Source organism: Lagopus leucura, unplaced genomic scaffold, assembly GCF_019238085.1.
Source record: "Lagopus leucura isolate 7727_CA_CO unplaced genomic scaffold, USGS_WTPT01 Super-Scaffold_100021, whole genome shotgun sequence".
Classification (NCBI taxonomy): Eukaryota; Metazoa; Chordata; class Aves; order Galliformes; family Phasianidae; genus Lagopus; species Lagopus leucura.
In genome coordinates this window covers 7,933,562-7,957,897 of record NW_024962274.1, presented here as the reverse complement: position 1 = coordinate 7,957,897, position 24,336 = coordinate 7,933,562, and the positions used below count along the sequence as shown (strand labels likewise).

At 39.3% G+C, this 24,336-nt stretch overlaps 1 protein-coding gene across 2 annotated transcripts in view; it reads right to left on the bottom strand.

Annotated features, from left to right (window-relative positions):
- Positions 1 to 4,235: 4,235 nt before the first annotated feature.
- The window catches only part of PAX3 (paired box 3), a 63,848-nt gene continuing 43,747 nt past the window's right edge, over positions 4,236 to 24,336 (bottom strand). For both annotated transcript variants that reach the window (XM_042878588.1, XM_042878589.1), the window contains exons 6-9: positions 19,896 to 20,061; positions 18,556 to 18,770; positions 6,297 to 6,543; positions 4,236 to 5,787 (exon numbers count right to left, since the gene is read on the bottom strand). In XM_042878588.1, the coding sequence (XP_042734522.1) occupies positions 5,753 to 5,787; positions 6,297 to 6,543; positions 18,556 to 18,770; positions 19,896 to 20,061 (663 nt within the window). In that variant the 3' untranslated portion in view covers positions 4,236 to 5,752. The remainder of the gene's footprint in view (positions 5,788 to 6,296; positions 6,544 to 18,555; positions 18,771 to 19,895; positions 20,062 to 24,336) is intronic.

Here is a 24,336-nt window from a genome sequence, read left to right as displayed (position 1 = left end):
TTTGGGCTGCACATGGCTTGTCTCATGGTCAGCGCTGCTGTGCCCCATGGCCCACTGCCACCACAGCAGCACTGCTGTCTGCAGGTGTGCAGGCCCAGAGCACCAAGGCAGCCACAGCTTTTGGAAAGAGCATGTGAGAGAAAGACTCGCTAGACTGGCACAGCTGGAAAAAATGGTCCCTTGGTGGACATTGGCAGAGCAGAGGGATGGAGGTTGCTGGAGAAGTGCTGAGGAAATGGCAGTGGAGGAGGGAGCAGTGGAGGAGCCCCAGTCCGTAACTGTGCCTCATGAGACTGTGGGCAGAGCCATGGGGGAACAAAGGAACTGAGGGAAGCAGGGAGAGTCCAGTTGGAGACAGTGATCCCCTGAAGAATTGGGTCAATCAAATGCCAGTAGCAGACCTGAAATGGGGCACAGGACATGGGAAATCTCAGCTCCCTGCAACACCTCTGAATGCCCCATGGACTCTTCAACACACAAGACTCGGGATGACCAAAACAGCATTTCAGAAGCCTCTAGAGATTTGTACACTTTGTAATTATTCCAGTATTCATTGTGAAGACAGTTGTGTGAGGGTGGGCCACAAGGACAGTTGTCCATAGAATCATAGAACCATAGAATGTAGGACAGTTTGGGTTGGAAGGAACCTTAAAGAGCAGCTAGTATCAATGCCCTACCATAGCCAGGGACGCCTTCTAATAGAGCAGGTTACCCAAAGCCCTATCCAAGCTGGCCATCTCAAAACTGAGTACATGTAATAATCACCTAAAAGAGCTGCATTTTTATAGGTATATCCACTTGCAATAATTACAAACAAGTAAATATATGTGGGGAAAAAGTATTACTGAAAACGAAATTGCATCCATATGGGGAAAAAAAAAAATAAAACAACAAAAAATATGGATTATTGCACAGAGACCAAAGAAAAACTGAGAACAAGATACCAGCATGAGAGCCAAGAGGAAGAGAGTGCAGGAAGAAACAAGCAGCTTAGCCTTTGGTTATGGCCTAAGGAACAACCTGCAGCAAAGATGAAGACACCAAATAGTTAATAAAGCTTCTGAACTGTTTCCAATTCTTGAACAAGGAAGCAATAGTTCTGTTCTTATCAGCAACTGCTCTTTCGTATTTGTATATCAAGCTAGCTTTATTAAATTATTCAGCAAAGGTCAGATGTGATGTGTCTTCCTAGTTTTATTATGATTTTCTATGACATTGCCTGAGTGGCTGAATAATAAACGGTGCATGTCAATACACTGCAGTGCTGAGATATCCACAGGCACTCTGGATCACGAGACTACACCCATCAATTCTGAGGCAATGTAAGTGTATTAAACAAAGGTTTAAGCTACATATAAGCACTTCTGTGTGTTGCTTGTGTAAACACAACAGTGAAACAGAACCGAGCTCCAGCACTGTGTACATATACTGATTTTGAAGCCTACTTGTGCAATATATAGCTTGTAAATATTTGAACCAGTTCCTTGCTAATAATCTAACTAGTTGAAGCCTTCAGCTCCTTACAACTGATGAGAACTTCCCAGCCTGGAGTAAGCTGCCCAAAAGTGCTGGGAGAAAATAGGTAGAAAAAACTGGCAGACCAAAGTGGCTATTACCTACAGTGACAGCAGAAGCAGATTGAAAATTTGGTTATTTTACAGTAGACCAAGATCTTCAAATCAGTTTGCGTGATTCTTTAAGATAACTTTATGACTGCATGTGATATATGCCCAGATTCATAGTTACTGAAAGGTGCATAAGGCTTTTTCAGCATTGGCAAATGACAATTACAGTGTCATCTATGTAATGTAAAGGAAATGCATATCTAATGTTAATTGAACGAAAATTTAGTACTTTAGTTTAGTGTAGTAATTTGTGTTGTTCCAGATTAGTTTATCTGGCTCTAGGCAATATCTAGACATCATTGCAAAAGCCAGCATAAATTAAAAATAGGATGTAGGTTTTCTTTCAGTTGTCAAGTAACAGAACACTGCAGTGAAGGATACAAAGAGCATTATGAATTCAAGCTGTTCCTGGTTCCTGATGGTCTCATTGATATTGCCTAAAATTTATTTCTTACTTTATACAGACATATCTTTTAGCAATCCACTTCACAGACTTTAAGGTCGGAAGACTGTATGGGTAGCATTGAAAACTTTCATGGTTACTGATGCAGGAAAAATGTTTGCTTTACAAATTAGCAGTAACCAACATCGCTCTGTTTTTTCTGGTTGATTTTATTATATTTTTTTTTAGAGAGTACGGGTTATTTTTTTATAAAAGGAAGATGTAAAATCAGTAAATTTTCTAAAAATCAATAATAAATTGAAAATCAGGACTGTACCAGACTAATAAATATTTGTTCATCAAAAGCTGTCTTTCAGAAGTTCCCAATCCTATACCTTGGTTTAAACAGCTGTTGTTGTTTATTTCCACCTCACAGCACATGCAACACACATATTTCTCCCCACCCCACACACAGAAAGAAAAAAAAAAAGAGAAAAAAAAGAAGAGGGAAGATTCTTGTAAGTGAGTATGTTTTGGACTCAACTGATATAACATTCCGCTAAGCTTTTCCATGGCATTTATGTCAAATGAAATATCCACTGCAGTCTCATGCTCTTTTGACTTTCTGAGCACTTAGGATTTGTATTCCAGAAACACATGTGGCTCCCAAGAAGCTCTTCAGCCTTGGAAGTGATAACAAGGAGGGATCAGAGTACCCCAAGTAATCCTTACAGCTCTGTCAACAATTCCTATGGCACATCATAAATCAGGAGAAACCTGCTTCGTCCCTCTGCCCCAGCTCCTCACTTCTTCCGAGCTCATCCCAGCTCCCTGACTGCATGGCTTGCCTGCAAGAGAACAGGATGATTTATCATAGAATCATAGAATCATAGAATCACTAAGGTTGGAAAAGACCTAAAAGATCACCCAGTCCAACCGTTCACCTATTCCCAATAGCTCCTACTAAACCATGTCCCTCAACACAACATCCATTTTCTCCATATCTGTCTCATTTCCAGGCTTGCCAGCTCTTTATTAGTCTCTCATGCAAGGAAAATCTTGGGAGACACTTGAAAAATAGAGAATCGAGGCAGCAAAAGTGCCTGCTGTTGAGCTTTGTGTCCAGAAAGCATCTCTCCAGCATCTCCGCAGGGACGGAGGGAGAAATGCCAGCTCTGTTCCACCCCAGCTGCTGGAACGTTAGAAGACTGATGGCAAAGTTGGAGTTAGAATCATTCCGCCTGCACTAAAGGTACAGCCCTTTGGGGAAGAAGCAATCACACCATCTAGTTCCTAACTGCAAGCGGCTTTTATCCTGTACTGTAACTGTAACTGTATCCTGTTACAGCTTATGTACTGCAAACAGGGGAAAAAGGCTCATTAGACCTTTGTGGCAAGCCTAGGACAGTGCACAAATACCGTCAGTCAAGACCTCAGAAAGGGAAAGACAATGGAAAAAAAGATCAGAAAACTGAGAAGCTTAGAGCAGGAAATAGGTATTAATAAGAGACTTAAATTTCAATTGCCACAGAAATCAAAAGAGTACCAGAGAAACGTAACCTAGAAGGGAGAAAAGAAACCCCCTCTCTCCATATTTCAGCATTTTTAAATGCCTTCCTCTCAAAAATGTTATTCTTTCATTTTCTAACTGACAAGATAGCTATTTTTCTTCCAAACAATGAAATAAAAATAAAACCTCAATGAGTACATTAGAGCTGAAAATTTCAAGATGGCTAATTCCCTCACAAAATGGCGGGGAAATTAAATGCCCACCAACCCCCTAACAACGGGGTGCCGCTGAAATGTATTCCAACTGTCTGGAGGGGTCTTTCCCCATGTTTCAGTTGCCTTTTGCCTAACTGTTAACAAATTCCTGAGGCATTTAAGGATGAAAAAATAATCAGTACAGAAACTGCCCATAACCCATTACTCATTAGAGTTGTAGCACAGTGTGAAACCATCCTAGCTGACCTACTGGTGCTGAGTTCAAGCTCTTCGAATGCACAGTAAAGGCATGAGGTTTTTGTTGTTGGGAAGACATACAGTACTAATAGTGCTTGAAAAAAGACAAACCCAGACCTCCGAGCAGCAAACAAGCAACACCTGCGCACTGAGGCTGCCCAAGGCTGCTCTAGATCGTGTGCAGAAGACATTGACATAAGGAATACACCTTGAGTTGAAGATAACATGGTTTATTTCTTCATGATATTCAGATTAAAATGTATCAATGTATTTAGCACAATACTACACTTTAGGACAAAATCATCAGTGCTTTGCAAGGCTTCATAACTGTTTATTCATTATAAATAGTAAATATTTACTGAACTTTTTACATGAAAGACGTTTGTTTTTTGTTTTCGTTGTTTTGTTCGTTTGTTTTTTTTTTACAACATGTTGTTGGTAGAGGCTGCAACACAAAGAGTTCATTTTTCCCTCTCCCTTAAGACCAATGTGCGAACTAACCTCTGTACTGAATCTAGTCTAATGCTCTACTTCATTGTCCTTAACACTAAAAGGAATGTATTTGTGTTCTGCCTCTCTCTTTGTTCAAAGAATAGAGAGAAATAAATAACACCGCCTTCCATCTTCCTGCTCCTTTCAACACCACAAAACACAAATTTATTGACATTCTAAAATGTCACAATGCAAACTTCTTGTAAACCTTGGTTCCTATAATTAATTTCTATATTGGATATCACTGTATAATTTAAACAACTGTGTTATGTACAGGCCCATCTCTGTTCATGTCCTGTACATCACTAAAAAATGTAAACGTAATCATTTTTCATTACTGTTTCCTGAAAATGACCTTTAAATCATGATTAACAAGCTGGATTTTAGCTGTCCAGCACACTGCAACATTTCTGTATTTGATCATTAGGAATTATGCACTGCAAAAATAAAAGTACCTGCAAAAATATAGTTCTGATTCTATCTATATGACTTTGGATGATTCCAAAGTTTGTGTGAGGTACACAGTATTGCACATTCCTAGGCAGTTGTGAAAAAATCAGTCACGTCGATTTTTTTCCTCCATGTTTGTTCAAAAAGGTACAATGGACCAGGAAAACTCCACATAAAAAGATAGAATGTATTTTCCATGTTACATGAGATCTTGTCTCTTGGTAAAGCAAAACTTGTGACATTTATTGACAACATGATTACAGAAGCATAGTAAGATTACCAGTAAGTTGTTCTGGAAGTCTTTTGCATTTATCCTAGCTTCCCAAGGTCTGTGACATTTCCTCTTGATGACAATTTCCAGTGTGTAACGAAAGAGGTTCTGCTGCCCATGCTTCAGAAACTGGGCAGCTTTAACTGAAGTTTAACTGAAGTTAGACTGAAGTCAGCACTGGATGCCAGATGAGTCAGAGTATGCAGAGCTCAACTGCTAAATTTCAGAATGTTCCATTTGTCCCAATCAATGCATATTAATTTCAACAAAAAAATGGAATGTTTTGCCAGGCAGCAATATTAAATTCTGCTCTGTTTTGTATACCCACTCATAATGAACTATGTCGCATTTATTTATTCATTATTGCTTTTGGCCTTTGTCTGCTGTATAGCTTTGTTCAGTCTTCAAAAGTTTACTAAAAGCTATGACTGGAGAGAACAGAACAAGCCTACTTCTCTCACTGGGACTGCCCCAGTTTAGACTGCAGTGTGTTGAGAAGATCCCTGGTATCCAAGCTCTGGAGCGAGACCGGAAAACAACACCAGCTTTAACTTGAAGTGGACAGTTCGTTTATGCAATATCTGGCTTCAGATAATGAAAGGCACCTGCAAAAAAAAACAAAAGAAGCTTTTTAAGTCATGCTGTGACAACCTCACAGCATGGGGCCATGCCAACTACAGGTTGACATTGTCATATTTAATATTGAGATATCAAAGGAAAGGGACTAATATTTTTATTCCTGGGACAAGTTTGACAAAACTCTACGTATCTGGGATTATATACTGTAATGATTCTTGAGCTGACCTCATTAAGAACATGTGTTTCTAATAATGGAATGCCAGTGGTTATTTCGATTTGGACAGCCCTTATGTTTTACCTAATGGCAATCAGGTTTCATGTCTCAACAATTAATAACATCAAGATGTTGTTGACATCACTTAAGAAAATAATTATGCAGCAGAAATCTTGCTCAAACAATCAGCTATCTCACCACTGCACTCCACTTGATTTTGGAGAGTAGTAGCAGTCAGCCATTAGTATCCCTGCAATTTTCTTTGTTACAGACAAACAAATACATACAACTGATAAATGATGATTGCATCGCAGTACTCACTTTGTCCATATTGCCCATACTGGTAGCCCGTGACAGGGTCCATGCTGTAGCCGGTGGTGCTGTAGGTTGGTGGGCAGTAGGACTGGGATGTAGGCAGGCTGTCTAAACTCTTCATGTGGTCTAGCCGCTGACTGCAGCTGGCTGAGACAGTGGTGGTGGGCTCCAGACCTCCAGTCAGAGGGGACAGGGCATAATCAGTTTGGGGCTGGTGAGGCACACCGCCATGGTTAGTCAAGAGTCCCATTACCTAAAATAAAAGGTAGAATAATTGAGTAAAAACACATGGAAGACTGTATCGTTGTAGGAGCTGTAGGAGTCCGCAAGTCTTTCATTGATTTCCTAAAACAGGTAGACTTGGCATTCAATCTACGCTTAGCTAACTAATACAAAGAGCAGAAAAAGCTGTATTACCCATCAAAATAAAAACGGATGACTAGGAACCCACAAAAAGGGCAAAGAAGGAAAAGTAATGTCAAAAACTATTGTGATCTTTGTCTGTCTGATCTTGTGCCCCAACCAGGATTTCTGCAGATGTTTATTCCTTGGGAACTCAACCATAATGGAATAAGAAACAGATAGTGACTCTTCACCTATGCAGTTCTGCATGGTCTAGCAACGCAAAAAAGCTATGAACAAGTTTACATACTTTTTTATTTTAATCTAAGATCAGCAGCCTCTAAAATGAAATTAATTTGGAGCGAATCACAGCAATACCATTGACAGAAGTACCAAAGAATCCAGCACCAAGAACATATGAACATAAATATGTGGGGAAGAGGCAGAGCAGCCCTGACTCCTGTCACTGGACACACTGCGTGCCGGTCTGAAGATCTGAAATGCAAAAAAGTGCTGCTCATTATACCAGCTCTCAACTTTATCCTGAGTTAGAGGAGACAACAGAAATGGTCTGGCTGTCCAGACTGACCTCAAGTCAGCTGTGCTGTGACTCCCTTAATAAGCTGCCCATACAGAGCTATAAAATCAACAACTGAATTGAGATTAAATGGAAAGAGCTAACTGGAGAATACGTGCGTGTCTCTACAAAGGCTCAGCCCTCTAAGGTGTAATTTCCAGTAGAAAAGCACAAAAGATTTCAAAAGCACCATGGTTTTGAACAGGAGTCAAGGAAGCTGCAGTGCTAAGTTCTAGGTTTACAAACAGCAACTCACATTATAGGCTGGTGCGTATTTGCATTCCCAGCACATTTTGCAATTAAGTTCTGTTGAGAGAATTGCTTGCTTCTGCTGGACAAAGTTGCACTTCAAAGCTTGAGAAACAATTTGCAGGTTAAGATGGAGAGGCAATGTTCTGCCAAAACAACATAACCTATAATTTTAAGTTGGTCTTCCTCCAAAAAAGCATTACAAATATCTGACACACACTTTTTGATAATCATTTTGCTTCACTGTACTTATTCTGACCTACCAAAAATTATTAAATTTGCAGCCTGTTTTGTGAAGAATAAAGCCATGCTCATAGAAATAGATCTGGTTCCTAAAGTTTTGGTGTCCCTTTTCAAATTGTATTTATTTTCCATTGCAACAGAAGAGGGATTTTTGTTGCAGAGAGCTCATAGTCTCAGCTCAGCAAGCTCTGAATTATTTGCTTTTAATCAATAAAAGAAACAAGCCCCAGGGATCACAATTAGAGAGTAGGAAGGAAGACAAATCCAGGTCTTGCATGTCTAATAAGGAAAAGAGTAAAAGGCATAAGCAGAGGACTTCAAAAAGTAACGCCCAGATGCCTGCATCACACATATAAATAATGTCTTGAGATGCACTCAGCACACCTCACTGTGAAATCCTAGCACTGAAGTTAAAAACACCAAGAACTTGGATTTGGGTACAGAATGTTATATATATATATTTTATATATATTTATATTTAATTCAAATCACTTTTTCAAGTCACAAAACCTGTTAAAAGAATTTGAGATTAATATGATGCAATTTAAAAATCCTTAGAATGACCAGAGATTAAGAAATCATCATATAGGAAGGCAACCTGAGTGGTATTTTGTCACCAAAAAAAAACACCCACTAAAAGCTGAGATTACTGGACTCCCAACTTTTCCTCCTCAAACTGAATTCTGAAAAGTACTACAAATTTTCAAGACTATTTTAGTAAGTTCTGCTGTTTTAGGAAATACACATATTTTTCTTGCACTGTTGGAAAGGGACATGATTGTGAAAATGTAGCATGTTTAACGAACGGACATTGCATCAGCAGCATACAATGTTAGATACATTATACTTTCAATGAGCATAGGTTATATTAACATTCATCCTTTAAAATCAAGGCTGTGAACTTAAAAGAATAAGAAATTGCACCCCAAAAACCCCACATATCTTAACATAAATGTTAAAATGTTAAAAATTACTGCTGTGAAAAATATTTACTTTGGCACAAGCATCATGGTTTTGACTACAGTTTTAAACATCCATGGTTTATCAGAAATCTGAAATAAGTGCACAGCCCTTTCCATTCCTGTATAGCACCTATGAAATCCCAATATTTACAGCATTTTACCACGTTCTGTTCCAAGTTCAAGAGCAGGGAGAACAACCTGAGCTCGTGTTGCCCTCACAGCCCCGCTGGAGTCCTGATGCCACTCCTCTGCACTTGAGCTCTCACATCACATACCATCTCTACCAGGAGTTTTATGATGGATTGCTAAGTTGGGCAAATAGCTATTTTGCCAACTACACACTCTAAGTAACTGAAGTCTTTTCTGTTTAATATTTTCAACAGAACAGAGCCAAAAACAATTTTTTTTTTAAATTAACCAGAAAATTGTACAAGCCTTTAAACATACTTTATAAGATGCTCCTAATAGACAGTCTGGAGAAGAACTGGCACAGCACCCTGTCTTTGAGGTGGGGAAAACTGGGATAACCATCTTTGTAGAAATGTCTTCTTCAGAAGCCTTAGGAATCATGCTGTAGTTGATTAGTATCTAAATAATTAGATTTTTGGTTATGTCTGTTTTGAAAGCTACAAGGGAAGTAGCCTTAGGGCAGAGGTCTTTCATATGGTATGTGCCATGACCTTATCACCCATACAAGAAGTTACAGGAAGGGCATGGCTGACTTTCACCTAATCAATTAGATAGCCATCAATGGGCCGCGTCTGCAAGATGCTCAGCACCTTCAGTTCAGTAGCATACAAAAGACACAGGAAGGTCTGGGTTTTGCAACACAGATCTTCTGCTAGCATTAAACAGTATAATACTAAATAAGTAAACAGATCTGATCTTTTTTCATTAACCATTGCGAAACATTTATTCAGTCCACATGCCATTAAAATTACCGGAAAATGTGCACTTGCCTCTGAATTAATTGGGGAAAATTGAAGTAGTAATTGTCACCCTCACCAATCTGGATCTCAAAGAAATTAAAAGAAGAAAAATCAAGGGCAGGTCTAACATTGAGAACCAAATGCTGCTGTAATTGTTCCATTTATTTTGGAAAATAACTCCTATGAATGCAAAAATTCAGGCTGGTTTACATCACATGTTTTGTTTTCCTTAGAAGCAAAAAATGTTGATCTGTAGCCTTTGAGTTTACACAATAAAAGACAGCATATATAATTAATAAAGTTATTTGTGTATTCTGTTAGCAGAAAATGAAGGTGTATTTAGGAATATCAAAAAGAACACTATGAATGGTAACAAGTCAACTCTACAAAAGTTTTCATGGAGCACATCCCAAACATCCGAAACATTCATTGGAACAAGTCTCTAGCTGTTGGAGTTGACACAGCATCACTGGGTAAAGTTATGATCCAGGAGGAAGAGAAATCGAGTGATGAAAGCTTCAACGCCACGTACACAACATCTGGTCCACTATCAGCTGGTAGAAAATACTGCTATCATTAACGAAATAAAGTCCGTTAAAGTGAGAAAAGCTCATTCCATTTAAATGAAGCACTATGCCCATTAATGTGGTTGATATCTAAGGATGTAGGACCTACCATAAGCACAATAAAATTCTCATATGTTTTAATTCATTTACGCATGCCTGCATTTAATATGCTTTGTGACCATGTCTGCAATTAATATGATTTATGAGAAAAGAACATGTGCAGTATTTTTTGGGTACAGTGATACATTTTTTCCCCCTCCTGTGAATGAAAGATTTAATGAAACAGCTCAAGGAAAATTGTTGGCAGTTAACGTATTAAGTTGAACTGACAGAATCACGAGTAAACTTTAGTGGAGTTAATGATATCCTCTTATCTGACCCTGACACATTTGCAGCATGTAATTTACAGAAGCTCTGTCCAGGGAATCTTGACAAATGCTCCTAACGATGTCAGGGCAATGTTCCATTCTAATGTAAAACAGATGTGGGTCAGATACCCTCATTCATCACAAACACTGCAAATTTCAAACTCCTTCTGAGATGAATGGCATTACCTGCTGTTAACTCTTTTCACTGCAGAAAAATCTCTCACAAACAAAATACTGCACTGTAAAGCACATAAAAATGTTAGCCCTAATGCACTATAATGGCAGATTTTAGTAGATTGTATAAAATTAACTAGCTACATGGATCTATACCTATAGGATCACAGAGCTGCATTTCTGACTCATTTCTTAAACATGAATATTTCTGCTGGATACGTGAAGAAACCCAAGAGTAAGAATTCTGTGCCAACTGGCAAGCACTTGGAACCAAACACTTGGTTAATAAAAATAGGAGCAAATATATCAACTTTGAAGATCCGATGATCTGACCTTCTGTGTACTTGAATCAAATGAGGCCTCATACTGATTTCACACCAGTAGACATCAGTGGTAGCTACACTGAAATCAGAGAAGGTGCAGTGGTGTTACCATTTAGGACAACTGAGAGGATAACTTGATCCTACAAGAATTATATTTTTAACTACAGGAGATTACTGATGTCCACAACATTACCCCCGTTTGTCTGTAAACTAGTGCCTATTTTCAGGCACTAGATCGTGGACTCACAGCACTAGGTAATTCTATCAAAATAATTAAGAGAAATTCTCTAGATCTTGTTGCATGGAGAAGCTTCAAAAATGTTAAGACTGAAAAGGCAAAATAGAAGGCCCGAAGGTGAATATATGTTCAGTTTTCTATCATATATTATTTATATATTTTTAATGCAGTTAAGTATAAATACTTAATATCTCAAAATTGTTAGGCAGTCTTAGGGACTGTAGGTACTGGCTTGTGAGTTTAGATTGTTCAATATGGCAATATTACTTAGAGTTGTTCATAGCACAGGGTTAGATTTTCCTTTCCCTGTAAAGTCTTCTCTCACCTACTGCTCAACCCAAAACACAACAGAGACAATCCAGCCATCATCAGAAAGACTGGAGGCAGCTGGACTCGCACAGGCCTTCCCTTCACAACTAGAACACACGGTTCTGCTTTCTGGAAGCTAGACAAACAAAAAACATTTTGTTTTCCTTTTCTTTTAAATTCAAACACTAGTTAATTTTGTCATTGTCAGAAGGCCTGGGGATGTGATCTGTGAAGCTTTTACAGCAAGATTCTCACGGAACTCCGTTTGGCCCTATTACAGCTATTACATGGTCTTACACGGCTGGATCAACCAAGGGGAAGTTGCTACAAAATCCCTGCCAAATAGTTAAAAGAAATATTATCCATAAATGTAAAAAAGATGACAAACAAACATTGCTGAAGTAATCCAACCTGTAAGGAAGGGTTTATTCATGAAGCTTCCATTAGTGTCTATGCTAGGGCTCTAATGCCAGGTTTAAACCATCACCAGGACAAACACAAGCATTTTGCTATTTTGACTAGGCAAGACTGAGCCTCTTAGCATTCTGACTCAGCACTCAGTCTTCCTTGTACAAGGAAATGATTACTGTTACTGATATCCTGGCAAAAACAAACCAAAAAATCAGGCAGTTCTCTCTTGAGGGGTTGGAAATTTTGAAGCAAACTGAGCCCTACACATTTGAAGACAGAGGCATTGCTTCCTAGAGCAACTTTGCTATGGATTAAATTTTGCTCTTTCTGATCCCCACTGCAATACAGGCTTTTCACCGAATCACACTGTCATATTTTTAGTATCCTCCTTTGGAAATCTAAAACACAGAGCATAGTTAAGTGATAGTTAAGTGATTACTCATAACAAAGCCCTCATTCATGTACCAGCCATTAACTGAATAAATATCCGAGTACTTACATTCCTGTAGACATTTTTATTCTGTAAATTCATTAAAGAATTAAAAGTTCACCAATGCATGCAAGTCACATGAAGAAGTAAATCATACTTTCTCTTAAGTGGTTCAAATTTAAAGTCTATGTGCAGCAAATGCAAAACACTACTTTAAGAGCTGCAGTGCAGTTAAACAGTCATCTTGTGTATATTGTAAGTGATACAAATTATTGTGGAAACAGCTGAGTCAGTCTTGTGGGAATTCTAAAACTTTCAATATCACAGAGTACAAAAATAAGGCTTATTTTGTTTCTTGTGATGTCTGTTAAAAAAAAAAAAAAAAAAAAAAAAAAAAAAAGATGTGAAATTACCACAGATTTGTTCAAAAATTTTAAAATTATTATATATCAGGAAAATGCTTTATGCTAAAACATTTTTGTTTGTGTTTTAAACTCCGAGGCAAATAAACAGACTGTGTTTGTTTTAAATGGGAGTTGTTAGGGGTAGGAAAAACTCAGGCTTCATTTTTGAAAGAGATTTTTTACCTGAAGAGGATTCATCATGGAACAGCAGCCAGGTGTAAGAGCAGAGAAACATCTAGCAGTCACAATCATAAACTGCTTCAAAACCTATTAATTTAAGAACTGTCAAAGCTTCTGGATAAGCATTATCTTCTTACAGTGCCTACACAAAGGCACCTTCAGAAAGAAAACCTCGAACACTGAACTCTAAATCTGCTGCAGTTTGACGGCTGTAGTGTGGAAAATAAACCGTGATCAAAAATCACAGTACTTACTGATAAGTTTCACACATACTGTGTTCCTTTACTCTTACATTTTCAGCAGAGTCCAGAGTTCTGTTGCTGTTTTCCCTTCCCTGCCCCTTCAGATTTCTGAGCAGGAAGAACAGACCTGGTTTGGAAGGCTGCATTCTGCCCTTGAAAACGTTCTGGCAAGGGGAAGGTGAAATTGGAAAAACGCCCGGGGAAGGAAGCTGTGCTGGACATTGAAAATGTAAGGTCACCAGTTTACTGTTGTAGTTGTACTAATAAGTATAATTTATGCATATAATGAATATGTTTATATATTTTATATTCATAATTACAATATTTACAAAATGACGTTATTATTTTTGCAAGGTAACAATTATGGAACTATTGAATCTCATATGTTGATCTCATATTCCAGAAATAGAAATAATCCCATTGACTGAACTTTTTCATTCTTTCATCTAATCTTAAATCCAATGTATTTATTGTTACTAAAAATAAAATAAAATCGCTCTCATTAAAATTGTATCACGTGAATTAAGTTTCTTCCCCACAAAGAAATCCGTGACCTGTTCTTGTTCATTAAGTAAAGAGTTCTTAAAGCCAACACCACAGTGACAAGCATCACGAGTTCTGATTGGTAAGGAACATAGAACTAAAAAGCATGTTTTCAGCTGCATAGGAAGTAGAAGGTGTTGCAAAAGGCATAATGAATTAACACCTGTTTTTTCTTCCTGCCCTGTTAATAAGGAAATTCAAGTTGATTCTTTAACAGAACGTTATCTTTAGCAGAGTTAACAGGACAGTATGAATATATCTAACTGATTCGACAGCTGCCGCCAGGTCTGCACCTCAGGTTAATGAAAACCAATGCTCACAAAGACTAACCCAGTTACCTAGGATCTATCTCATCAGGAGAAGTTACAGGTTCATTCTTAAACTCAGGCAGTGAAATGTTTTGACAGTACAAGAAAGAAACCCTGAAACAGCTGCCGATTTTACTACTGTTCACAGAAACGCTTGGAATTTTCTTATCAAGATTAGTCTTGAGCTCCAGGTAATTGCATGAGAACTGCGAAGTATTTTCAAAAATACTGTGATCTTCTGCACATTCAACATTCAATCTTCTTTCCATTTAGAAAATACAGTCTTTAAAGCTACTAGTTAGGCTCAGTTATAGATAAAGACAACAAAGGAAAAAGAAAAAGTAGAGCTTAGAAGTTTTCTAGAGGGCAAGGAGGAAAAGAAAATCTCATATCCAGCAGGGCACAGGTTGCACACGTTTGTTCTTTCTCTGTTAAAAATTTACCTAAAAGGTAACTGCAGGAAGCAAGTAGCCTCATGGGCAGCAATGTGAGCACAGTGTTGCTGCTCACTCTGAACCTAAGAGCAGCCAGAAACAGCACGCTTCCAAACCTGCAAACTGTGTAGGGCAAACTGTGCTGCTTTGACATTAATAAAAAGCACATGACAAGGTCAAGGGATGCCCATGTACACCGGAAAAGACCTTTTCCTTGTCTTAAATGAAGCAGTTCAAAATATTGAAATCCTGTCTTAAAAACAATCTGCTCTCTTGTAAGGCCAAACACCTGCAGCTCTTGCAAGACAAATGTTATGGCAGTCCGTCTTCTGCTTTACAGCCAGAGAACCAGGGGTGATTGTTAATGTCGGACTCAGAAAGTGCTATGGCAGTTCAGAGGCACGCTCAGCTCCTGTACACACACATTCACCTACAGATATGCTGCTCCCTAACAATTCCGAGTTAACCAATTTTTGTTAAAAGAAAATGCACTAAGCAACTGGAACCTAATTTGAAAAGGAAATACAATATCCCCAGAAATGTATGCATGAAAGCCAAGAAGCTGCATAATAGGCATAGAAAACATAAAAAATATGTGATTTACATATATTACACACTAATAATCTCTGTTCTGCCATTATATTTATAGAGCGCTGGCTGAGATGGAGTGCTTGTGGCTTGGTTGTTTCTCTATTTGATACAAACAAGGACACTCCTAGCTATCAGTTCCCCAAGACATCCATCACTAGTTTATTCCCACAGAAGCCTATCTTCGACAGGTCTGCAGGCCAGGTTCTCACCACAGCCAGGTGGTAGCAAAGAAACCAGATGCACAATGAGAGCCATCCATCATCCAGAGGGGATCTGCAGATCCTGCTACGATGTAATAAAGGGCTGAATGTTAACCAGGTGGGATCCTTCCTATTCTCTCATTCTTATGAACAAGAATACCGTTTTATTTCCCAGTAAACTACCGTCCTGCAAGACAGCTACATTAAGTTCTGCTTCTTAAAACTGAGCAAGATGTACAATCCTCTAACTTCCAAGTTCATGGCTGAAGTGATAAAAATAAAGTTACAGCACCCCAGTCATTTCCCCTTTTCTTCTGTGCTTCACCTAATGCTTGCCTTGAACAACATGTCAGTCCATCATACTCAAGAACAAAGTTAGAAAGGAAACATCCCGCACAGCAAATAAAGCATCCCCAGAGGTCTGCATGTCAGACCCTCAATTGGAACAAACTGAAGTTGAAGGGAAGAGGAGGTTTAAGTCTGGTAAGACTTGAATCCTATGAATCTTAATATTAGATTTTGTTCTGCAAATTCTGAGGGTTTTATTTTTCACTCACAAAAGATGATTTGGGTTCAGACAAAGGCCCCACCTTCTCCCTCCCACTGAAGTCGCTGTAAATTCACTCATCCACAGTATATCCAAAGTGCTTTTCTGAGAGACACACTGATGGGTGGAAACATGATTTAATTGCTCACATACCCAGACTTACTGTGGTCAAAAATCCACCAGCTAGCAAAAAGATCCTTTCTCTAAATCTAAATTCCACACACACAGAGGGCTCTGCAATGTGCCCACTCAGCAGCAAAATTCCTGTTTCTTTCTTAATAAAATCACCAGTGCAGAACTGGCTTGAAACTTCCTGGCTACACTCAGACACCTGTGGTGCACAGGTCCCAAGGAAGCCCAGCAAGGGGATCCTCTGGGACCCCCCAAAACCAATTGAAACACATCTTGCACTCAGTAGCATAGCACTGATGTGATCAATATCTTGGTCTCATCCTTCAGGCGTAAAGCACAATCATTGTTTCTCTGGAATCACAGTTGTTTCACATAATGAACAGTTTTATGCAACGAAGAAGGCAGAATAGCTGCAGAGACACAAACCCTGCGTATGTCATTTAATCCCAAGGTGTCTCTGTTATCACTTAGGCCCCAAAACTGTTTCAGAGGTGCTATTGGTAACAATACGTGAGCATTTTAGGGCTGCTTTTTTGTTTGTTTGTTTGCTGTAAGGTGAAGGAAAGATATTTATCAGCCAGTCAGGTTCATCATTCCATTGTCAAGAAGCTGTTTAACATCTAAGTGAATATAAGCGATCACCTGTGGACATTCAGTGATGAACACATAGCATCAATTTCTGAATGATCCGCCTCCTTCTAAACTTGTTGGTAAAGGTGCAGAATAAAGACTACAGTTCTAAAGACCAGGGCAGAAAAAGTTTTAGAGCAGAAAATCAAAGAACAGCAGAAGTTTCATAGCATAAAGACAGAGCTGGGTGTAAAGAAGCCCAGCAACTGATTAAAAGAAGTCTAATCTGCTCCAGAATCTCCTTTTGATTATATCAAACCTCAAATCAGCAAGACTTTGGGGGGGGAGGAAGCCTGGCCTCACTGTTTTGTTCCACTTTGCCCAGACATCACAAGATTTCTTTACTGTTGTGCTCAACTTCAGTGTCACAGACAATAAAAGCTTTGTGAAAGAAAAAAAAGATCACATTTTCCATAGCCAGAACCAACATACATTTAAACTGACACTAACAACTACCTTTGATGGATTAACGCTCAATCCTAGAAGATATTTATATCCAAACTGTGGAAGCCTTGAACACTGTGAAACCAACCATTTTTAAAAAGTCGTGGCTTTTGTTGAAGATTGCATTTAGAAATGGGAATTCTTTAGAACAAAATCCATTCAAGTCTTGTTGGAAGTACATCCGTTTGTTTTTTCTGTTGGTATTTTTTTCTCGAGGTTTCAAGCCATAAAGTTTTGTACTCCACTCTATGCTATAGGAATCTGTGAAACTTAATTACATTTACTGTTACAAAAAAGGGTTTATGAACTTTTGCCTTTGGGCAAAAATGTTTATTTCATTGCCTTTGTTATTCATTCTTTTCAACTCCAGTGCCTTTGAACTTTTCAGCTGCACAGAGTTATCACCGTTGCACAGGAACCAGGAACTGTACTCCCAAGATGCAAACCACAAGTTGAAGAAAACGAAGGAGGCAAAGATATACCAGTCGTTATTTTGGCCACCCTTTGTGCCATTAAAATCTCATTTTCTGCCTATTAGAATGCCCTCTCCCTGCTTAGGCAGTGGTGATAGTCGGTGATTAGTGTGTAATTGAGTATAATTGTCTTTTCACTTTTCATTTGTGTCATTCTGAGCTTCTCTCTGTTTTTCTAACCACTTCGAGGAAAAAAGGGTGGAAAGCAGATAAAGCCGTTAAAACTCTCACTTTCAGCCCTGAAGAGATTCCTGATTGTAATTATAGATTGCATCCTCTTTGTGACTTCTCAGAATTTAGTGGACATCTCTTTCTGAGCACCTGGGCAAAGCTCTAGCTAATAAAATAAACTACCGTCTATTCAAGTTTAACTAATAATGTCAGCTTCAGACAGATGCCTCATGTAGGAAAATTTAACCAACCTTCTGACACTCAATTATCAAGGCAATTTATTAGCGTGATTTCCTAAGAAGAGCTCATGCAAATTAGAAAAACAATTACGGCAGTCATGCATTTATACATTGCCGAAGAGCAGTAATGCTCCTAATTTATGTATTTATAACTCGATTATAGCTCATCTCAAAGTGCAGTGCTCAGCCCTCACAGCTCTCCTAGCACCACTAGCACTTTTCCTGTAGTGTCTGCTACAACCTTTGTGAGGTTATCTTAAAGAGATTTTATTCACGCAAAAGCTACAAGACCTACTTTCTGTACCTAGCACTGGTTCTTCAGGAAAACAGCAGTACCTTACCAGTGCCTAACAACTGAATATAAACACAAACCCTGTAGGATTACTTTATAAATCACTTGAAATTAAATATAAGCTATGACTCTTGATTCAGCCAGTAGGAAGAAAAAAATAAAAAAAGAAGGAAACTAGCAAACTGAAATCATGTGGCTTATATAAAGAATACATTATGGTTTAAATTTGGCAATTCATTATACTGTGGCCTGAGGGAATAGACTCTTTGGTTCTGGTATACAGCAAATCCTCTGTCTGAAAACACAGGACTGACCTGAGGTGAAAGGCCATTGCCAATGGCAGGGTTCATGGGATTTGAGGGCCCGGACGGAGGCACAAAGCTGTCTGTATAGCTGGAAAATCCATGCCTGGTGCTGGGTAGGCAATAGGCAGAGCTGCTCTCTGGGTTTGAAGGGAGGCTGCTTTGGTGTACAGTGCTTGGAGGGAGAGGCTGAGGTCTATGGACTGTACTGCTTGGATCAGACACGGCTGGAAGGAAAAGAAACACGTTGATCATTTCCCTCCTCTTTTTCTAGGTAATAAGTTCATTATGTGAAGCTCAATTTGATATCATTTCATCAGAACCTGCATGGAAGTACTGATTAAATAGAATAGTAAGCCTTCAACATTGCTAGATATCTAGCTGGCCAGTAAAATTACATAAAAATTCCATGAAATCGTCATTATTAAATAGACCATAAAAGCCAAAACAGACTCACAGTTTTCAGACAATTCTCAGCAAGTGCATTGCTTAGAATTGACACCACAAAATTATATATAACATATGAAAAAATATATTTTAGATGAATGTATTTTAGTATATAATAATACATAAGCACGTACACACATATAAGCTTACATATAAAAGAAAAGCTTAATTTGTTTAGAAGACAGCCTTCTCCTTTCTGGTCACAGCACAGTTTCACTACAAATCACAGCAGAATTTCTAACAAAGGATGGGAAAAGTCCTGGGCTTTCAAAAATTCCATTACCTAGATAATCTGGCAACAACATTCAACAGCAGATAGCATAAAAATCTCACAGAGAGATCAAGGAGGATATGGTAACTTGGTTTATACAATCTCTCCTGTAAGGATTTTCCTTAACAGCAAAATCTAGTAAAGACCAGATTTAAAGATCTGTTTCCCTTGCTCCAGTCTACCAATATTCACAGAATTTCTGGTAAGGTTATGACAAATTTTTACCATGCTGAAACTTGCTACTATCCGATGCAAAACAATGGTCTGAATAGCTGATTATTTCCACTGGGAAAAGCTAGGAGTACTTACTGAAGTTTCAGTGCATCGCCATCAAAAGCAACAAAGAGGACAGGACACAACTGCTGCTCTTTCACACCACACCTCTGCAATGCATGAGGCTATTATTTCTCTGAAGACAGCACCCTTCACATGGAACCAGCTCTTTCTTGCAGCAAAACAAATTAGAATCCTTATATATTTTAAATAAGCAGACTTGCAAGGTCATCACCGAGTCAGTCCCTAAAGTAGCCAGTGTCCTTTTTTCTACATTTTGAGAAGAAACTGTTTGTGCAGTAGATGAACACACGAAGCCCCCAGAAGCACTCTCTAGCCAAGTACCTGTTTGCTACTGTACCTTGCGGTATGGAGGTGGGCTGATAGGACGGCTCAGAGAGCTGGTATGTCGGCAGAGTCGGCATGGCGCTGGGTGGAAACCCTCCTGGGATCAGGTGGTTAAAAGCCATCAGTTGGTTGGCTCCTGCCTGCTTCCTCCATCTAGCACGGCGGTTGCTGAACCAGACCTACAAATGATTTAATTAGGCACGTTTGATTTCTGTACATTTAATAAAGGTGCATTGGAAATAATAGCATCATATTTAAAATGCAATCGGTGCCTCAGAAGAGAGCAAGAGAAGGTGTGCATTGGGCACATTTGCTGTCAGCTCAGAGCTCCTAGACGCTCAAAGAGTCACACACTTGGCACACGCTTTCATGGTTCAACAGACAGGAAGCAGGAATCCCAAAGCCCAATTTCCTCTCAACTATGGCTTCCTGAGAAAGAAGCTGACTAATGTTTTCAAGCTTTAGTGCCTTTAATAGCTATTAATGACTGTCCTTACTGCCAGATTTAACGAGAAAGGGAAAACATCTCTCCATTTGATCTGAGTGCCAGCCAAACTATTTGGTCTGAATTGTTTTGTTTTTGCATTCAAATTGCTGACAAGTCAGCAGCATCCCTTGAAGCACTGTTGTAAGGTGCTTATATTTATATGCTGGAATTTTATATTGCCCTAATTATCAACAGAACTTTAAGCTTTTAATTTGAAAAACAAAAGCTCCGCATATAAAGGAACAAAGCCCACCCAACAAGTTTTCATGTATTCCCATATGTACAAAACATCTCTCAATAAACTCAACATTAGCACTAGATCAGAATTTCAGTACTAGATCAGTATTTCAGAACTAACCACACTGAAATCTGTTCCCAGGACAGGGAATCAAGCAGATGGGTTTTGGATTAGTGGAAAAATTCAGCTATAAATCTGCTTTCTACCAACAAGTGATTCCTTCACACCATTCTCAGCTCATGCTCTAAGTTTTCCAAGCCTTCGATGGCTCTTATTACCTACAAGAAAGGGGGAGACAAGATCTCACTGACACAGACAATAAGATCTGCAGCATGTAGGTTAATACTGGTATCAGTGGTGACTACATGTCACAAGTCTGAAGGGCAGGCAGGCACAGCAGGGGTGCCCAGACATGGCATGCATCACCGCTGCCTTGCTACAGGTTTAGAGCATCTGCCAGGTTAAACCTTTTCCAAGAGCAGGACAACTGCAGGAGAGAAAGGCTTTTACATGTTGTAAACAAGCAGACATATTATTGCTCATAACTGTCGACAGTGAAGCAGCTGCAGCTGATCAGTTAGAAAAGAGCGAGCTAAGGTCTCACACAGTATGTCTGCAGAGCCTGTAGGCAATGCAGCCTGAAGGGCAGGAGGCACACTAGCTGCTGAATCTTGACTAGAAGTATTTGTAACAGTTAGTGAGGTCTCAGATCTGTCACCCTTCCAGTGAACAGCCCACGCCAACTTATGAATCAGCCATCACAGACTACATTCCCAGGTGTAACATGACAGGCCATAAGCTGCCTTTATATGAGGGCGTAGAACATTTTGAACTCCCTTGCTCACATTTCAGCCTGAATTTCATATTCCTCAGACATCTTCCATACACTTACGCCCCTCAGAGCCCACCGGTCTCACATTCCTATTGCGGTGTCCTTTGAAGATGACCAAAAAGAAAGAAAGGGCAAAATACTCTGAAGAGGGAGAAAGGGGCTCTCTGAAGAGCCAAAGTGCACTTAGGAAGGATAATGGAGGTCACAGAGGGAGTGGAGAACAGTGAACACACACAGTAATTAGCCCACCCAGGTCATTAACTGTTGTTTTCTCCATGACACTCTCCCTTCTTCAGGTCAAGAGGGTTATCTGGTGATCTTCAAACACTTTGGGAACCTTGCTGAACACCACTGTGTGGTTTTCATTGAGGAAAAGGGGCAATGAGATTTTATTTCCTCTATAGACGAGGGTCTGTCTTCTGGCTCTACATCTTTCTTAAAAACTGAGTCAAATCTAAAACTGGAACTCAGCAGCAGCATTAATGCCAAGTGTTACGCTTTTATTTACAGATTATAGGTCTTGCCTACATTTAGCTCATTTTATAGACAAGTGCTTTCCCAGAACCACAGAGGTGCACTGGCCATCACAGGCAGGGATGTGCTCGGCAGCACCCACAGGGCCCTGGCAGCCCTCAGTGAGCACATGCAGGAGCTCTGCTGCCAGCCCAGCCACCATGGGGCTGCTTTACCATTGCTGGGCCGACCAAAGTGACTACACAAAACACTCGAAACAGCAGAGCGAGTTTCTGCCAAACGATCCTCTGCAGAACACGGCTACAGGAGTCTGTCCCACACAGAGAACCTGCCTCGGGACTTCAGACCTTTTGGGACACCAAGGACTCATTGCCACAATAACCACGTGCGCTTTCTGCTACCCAGTGATAGATAAGCACAAAAACATCTTAGCTGCAAGCACCAGGGGCATCATCCATGTATGTCTTTGTTTTCCTTTGATTTTAATGGGCTTTGGATCCATCTTGGTAAAAGCAAAAGGGATTTGTCATAAAAACGACCATAAGTATAGCCCCAACAGTTACCATCACACATTTTCACAAGTGAACTCACTGAAACTCTGATTTCTGGGTGTTTAACAAAACGATTTTTATTGCCTAGCATGGCCCAGCCCTTCTGACATGATGGCCAGTGTCTGAAACATGGTGGGTCTGACCTAGCCTATAAAGTAGAGATGTGGTTTGCCACTGTGTTTAACTCCTACTTCACACCAAGTAACTGCAGACCAAGTAACTGTGAGATGGAACACAAAGAGGAAACAGCCTAACAGTAAGAAGAAAAAGGAACATGAAGAAAGTGAAATGGGAGAGTTTAAAAGTTGAAAATGAAATTAATAAAGTCAGGACCAAGGGACTCTAAGCTAAATAATTCAAACATGTATGTTTTACGAAATATTTGTTAAAATGAGTGACATGGCAAACTTTATGCAGAAGCAGTTATACACTTTGTAGGTTAAGTGAAATTATACCTTTTTAAAATCATGCTATTCTACTTAGACTACATACAGCTGCCTTAATTTATTCTGAAAAGTCCAGGAAAAAAATTAAACACCACCTATGAAAAATCCGCATGCATCGTTGCCTCTATTTAAAGAAATCTTGAAAAATTTTGCCAATATTAAGACAAGGCAAAAATAATAACCACAACCCATTGTGTATGCTGGAAAGCATACTGCAAATACCCAGGGAAATGCTTTATTTTGCTTGCTCATTTCCAGCTTCATTGAAACACATTTCCATTCAGTAAATTTCATCAGAACTACAAAATCCCCATGTTATGAAGTGGACTTTTCAAATCTAGCAGATTCCCCACAGCATACTGTTCTTCCACAGCCTCACTTCTGAGCAAAGCAATCATCACCTTTGTGCTGCAGTCACCACGAACACGCTAAATTCCCTCATGGAAGCAAAGCAATAGATATTAGAGTTTTTGCCTTTCAGAGACTCAAAACACAGCATTCTTACACCAACAGACCCACGTCAGAAGAAATTTGACCCGCCTGTGCTGGGGCCTTAGCTCTAAATTAGATAAGCATTGTGCTTGGTGTTGTGCAAACACGTGCACGGGCAGAGGAAAGGCAGCCTGCTGGGTGACCCCAGCACCCAAAGCCAGGCCGTGCTCGCAGCCAAGGCACGTTCATGTTGGTGAGACTTTGGCTCCCAGCTTCAGTGTCACTTTCAGAGATGGAATGTAAATTACTCTGACTATTTGGAAACAAAGTTTAACCACAGAGTCTGGCTAAAATTTATATCACTGAAGGCCTTGAAAATAGAACTGAAGAAGAGTGAGAGTACAGTGAAAAAAAAAAAAAAGGTGTAATTTTGTAATTTAAAGGAAGTAAGCATTGGAGACCTAATTTTTCACACATCTGGAACTGGACTGACAAAAAAGAAATCACTGCAATATAAAATATTAAATAAGTATAATATAATTTTGTATGTGTATATATATATATATATTGCAGTCCTGTTGAATGGATAATGAATGAAACCTAATAAGTTTCTCCCATTTCTTCTTTCTTACATTCAGATCCTGCTTTTTATTATCATTTTTCCTTTAAGTAGTTTGCAAGCAACCATGCCAGCATCTTACTTTGTTGATCTCAACAGGGTAGTCCTTACGAGATGCATTTATTCACTTGGGAACATAGCAGTGTAATCAGCCCTGACATCTCAACAGCCTGATCACAAACACAGAGTGCTCTATGTGCTTTTAAGGGAAAAACATCTCCAAACCACCAGCACAAAACATCTGAGATGTGAATTCTGCAGGAAACTCATGGATATTTTGTTAAAACGCAGTCCTGACCATTGCAAACATAAGTGCCAAAAGCATGCAAAGTCAAAAGACTGAGGAATTGTTTGCGGCACTTCGCATTTCAGCCA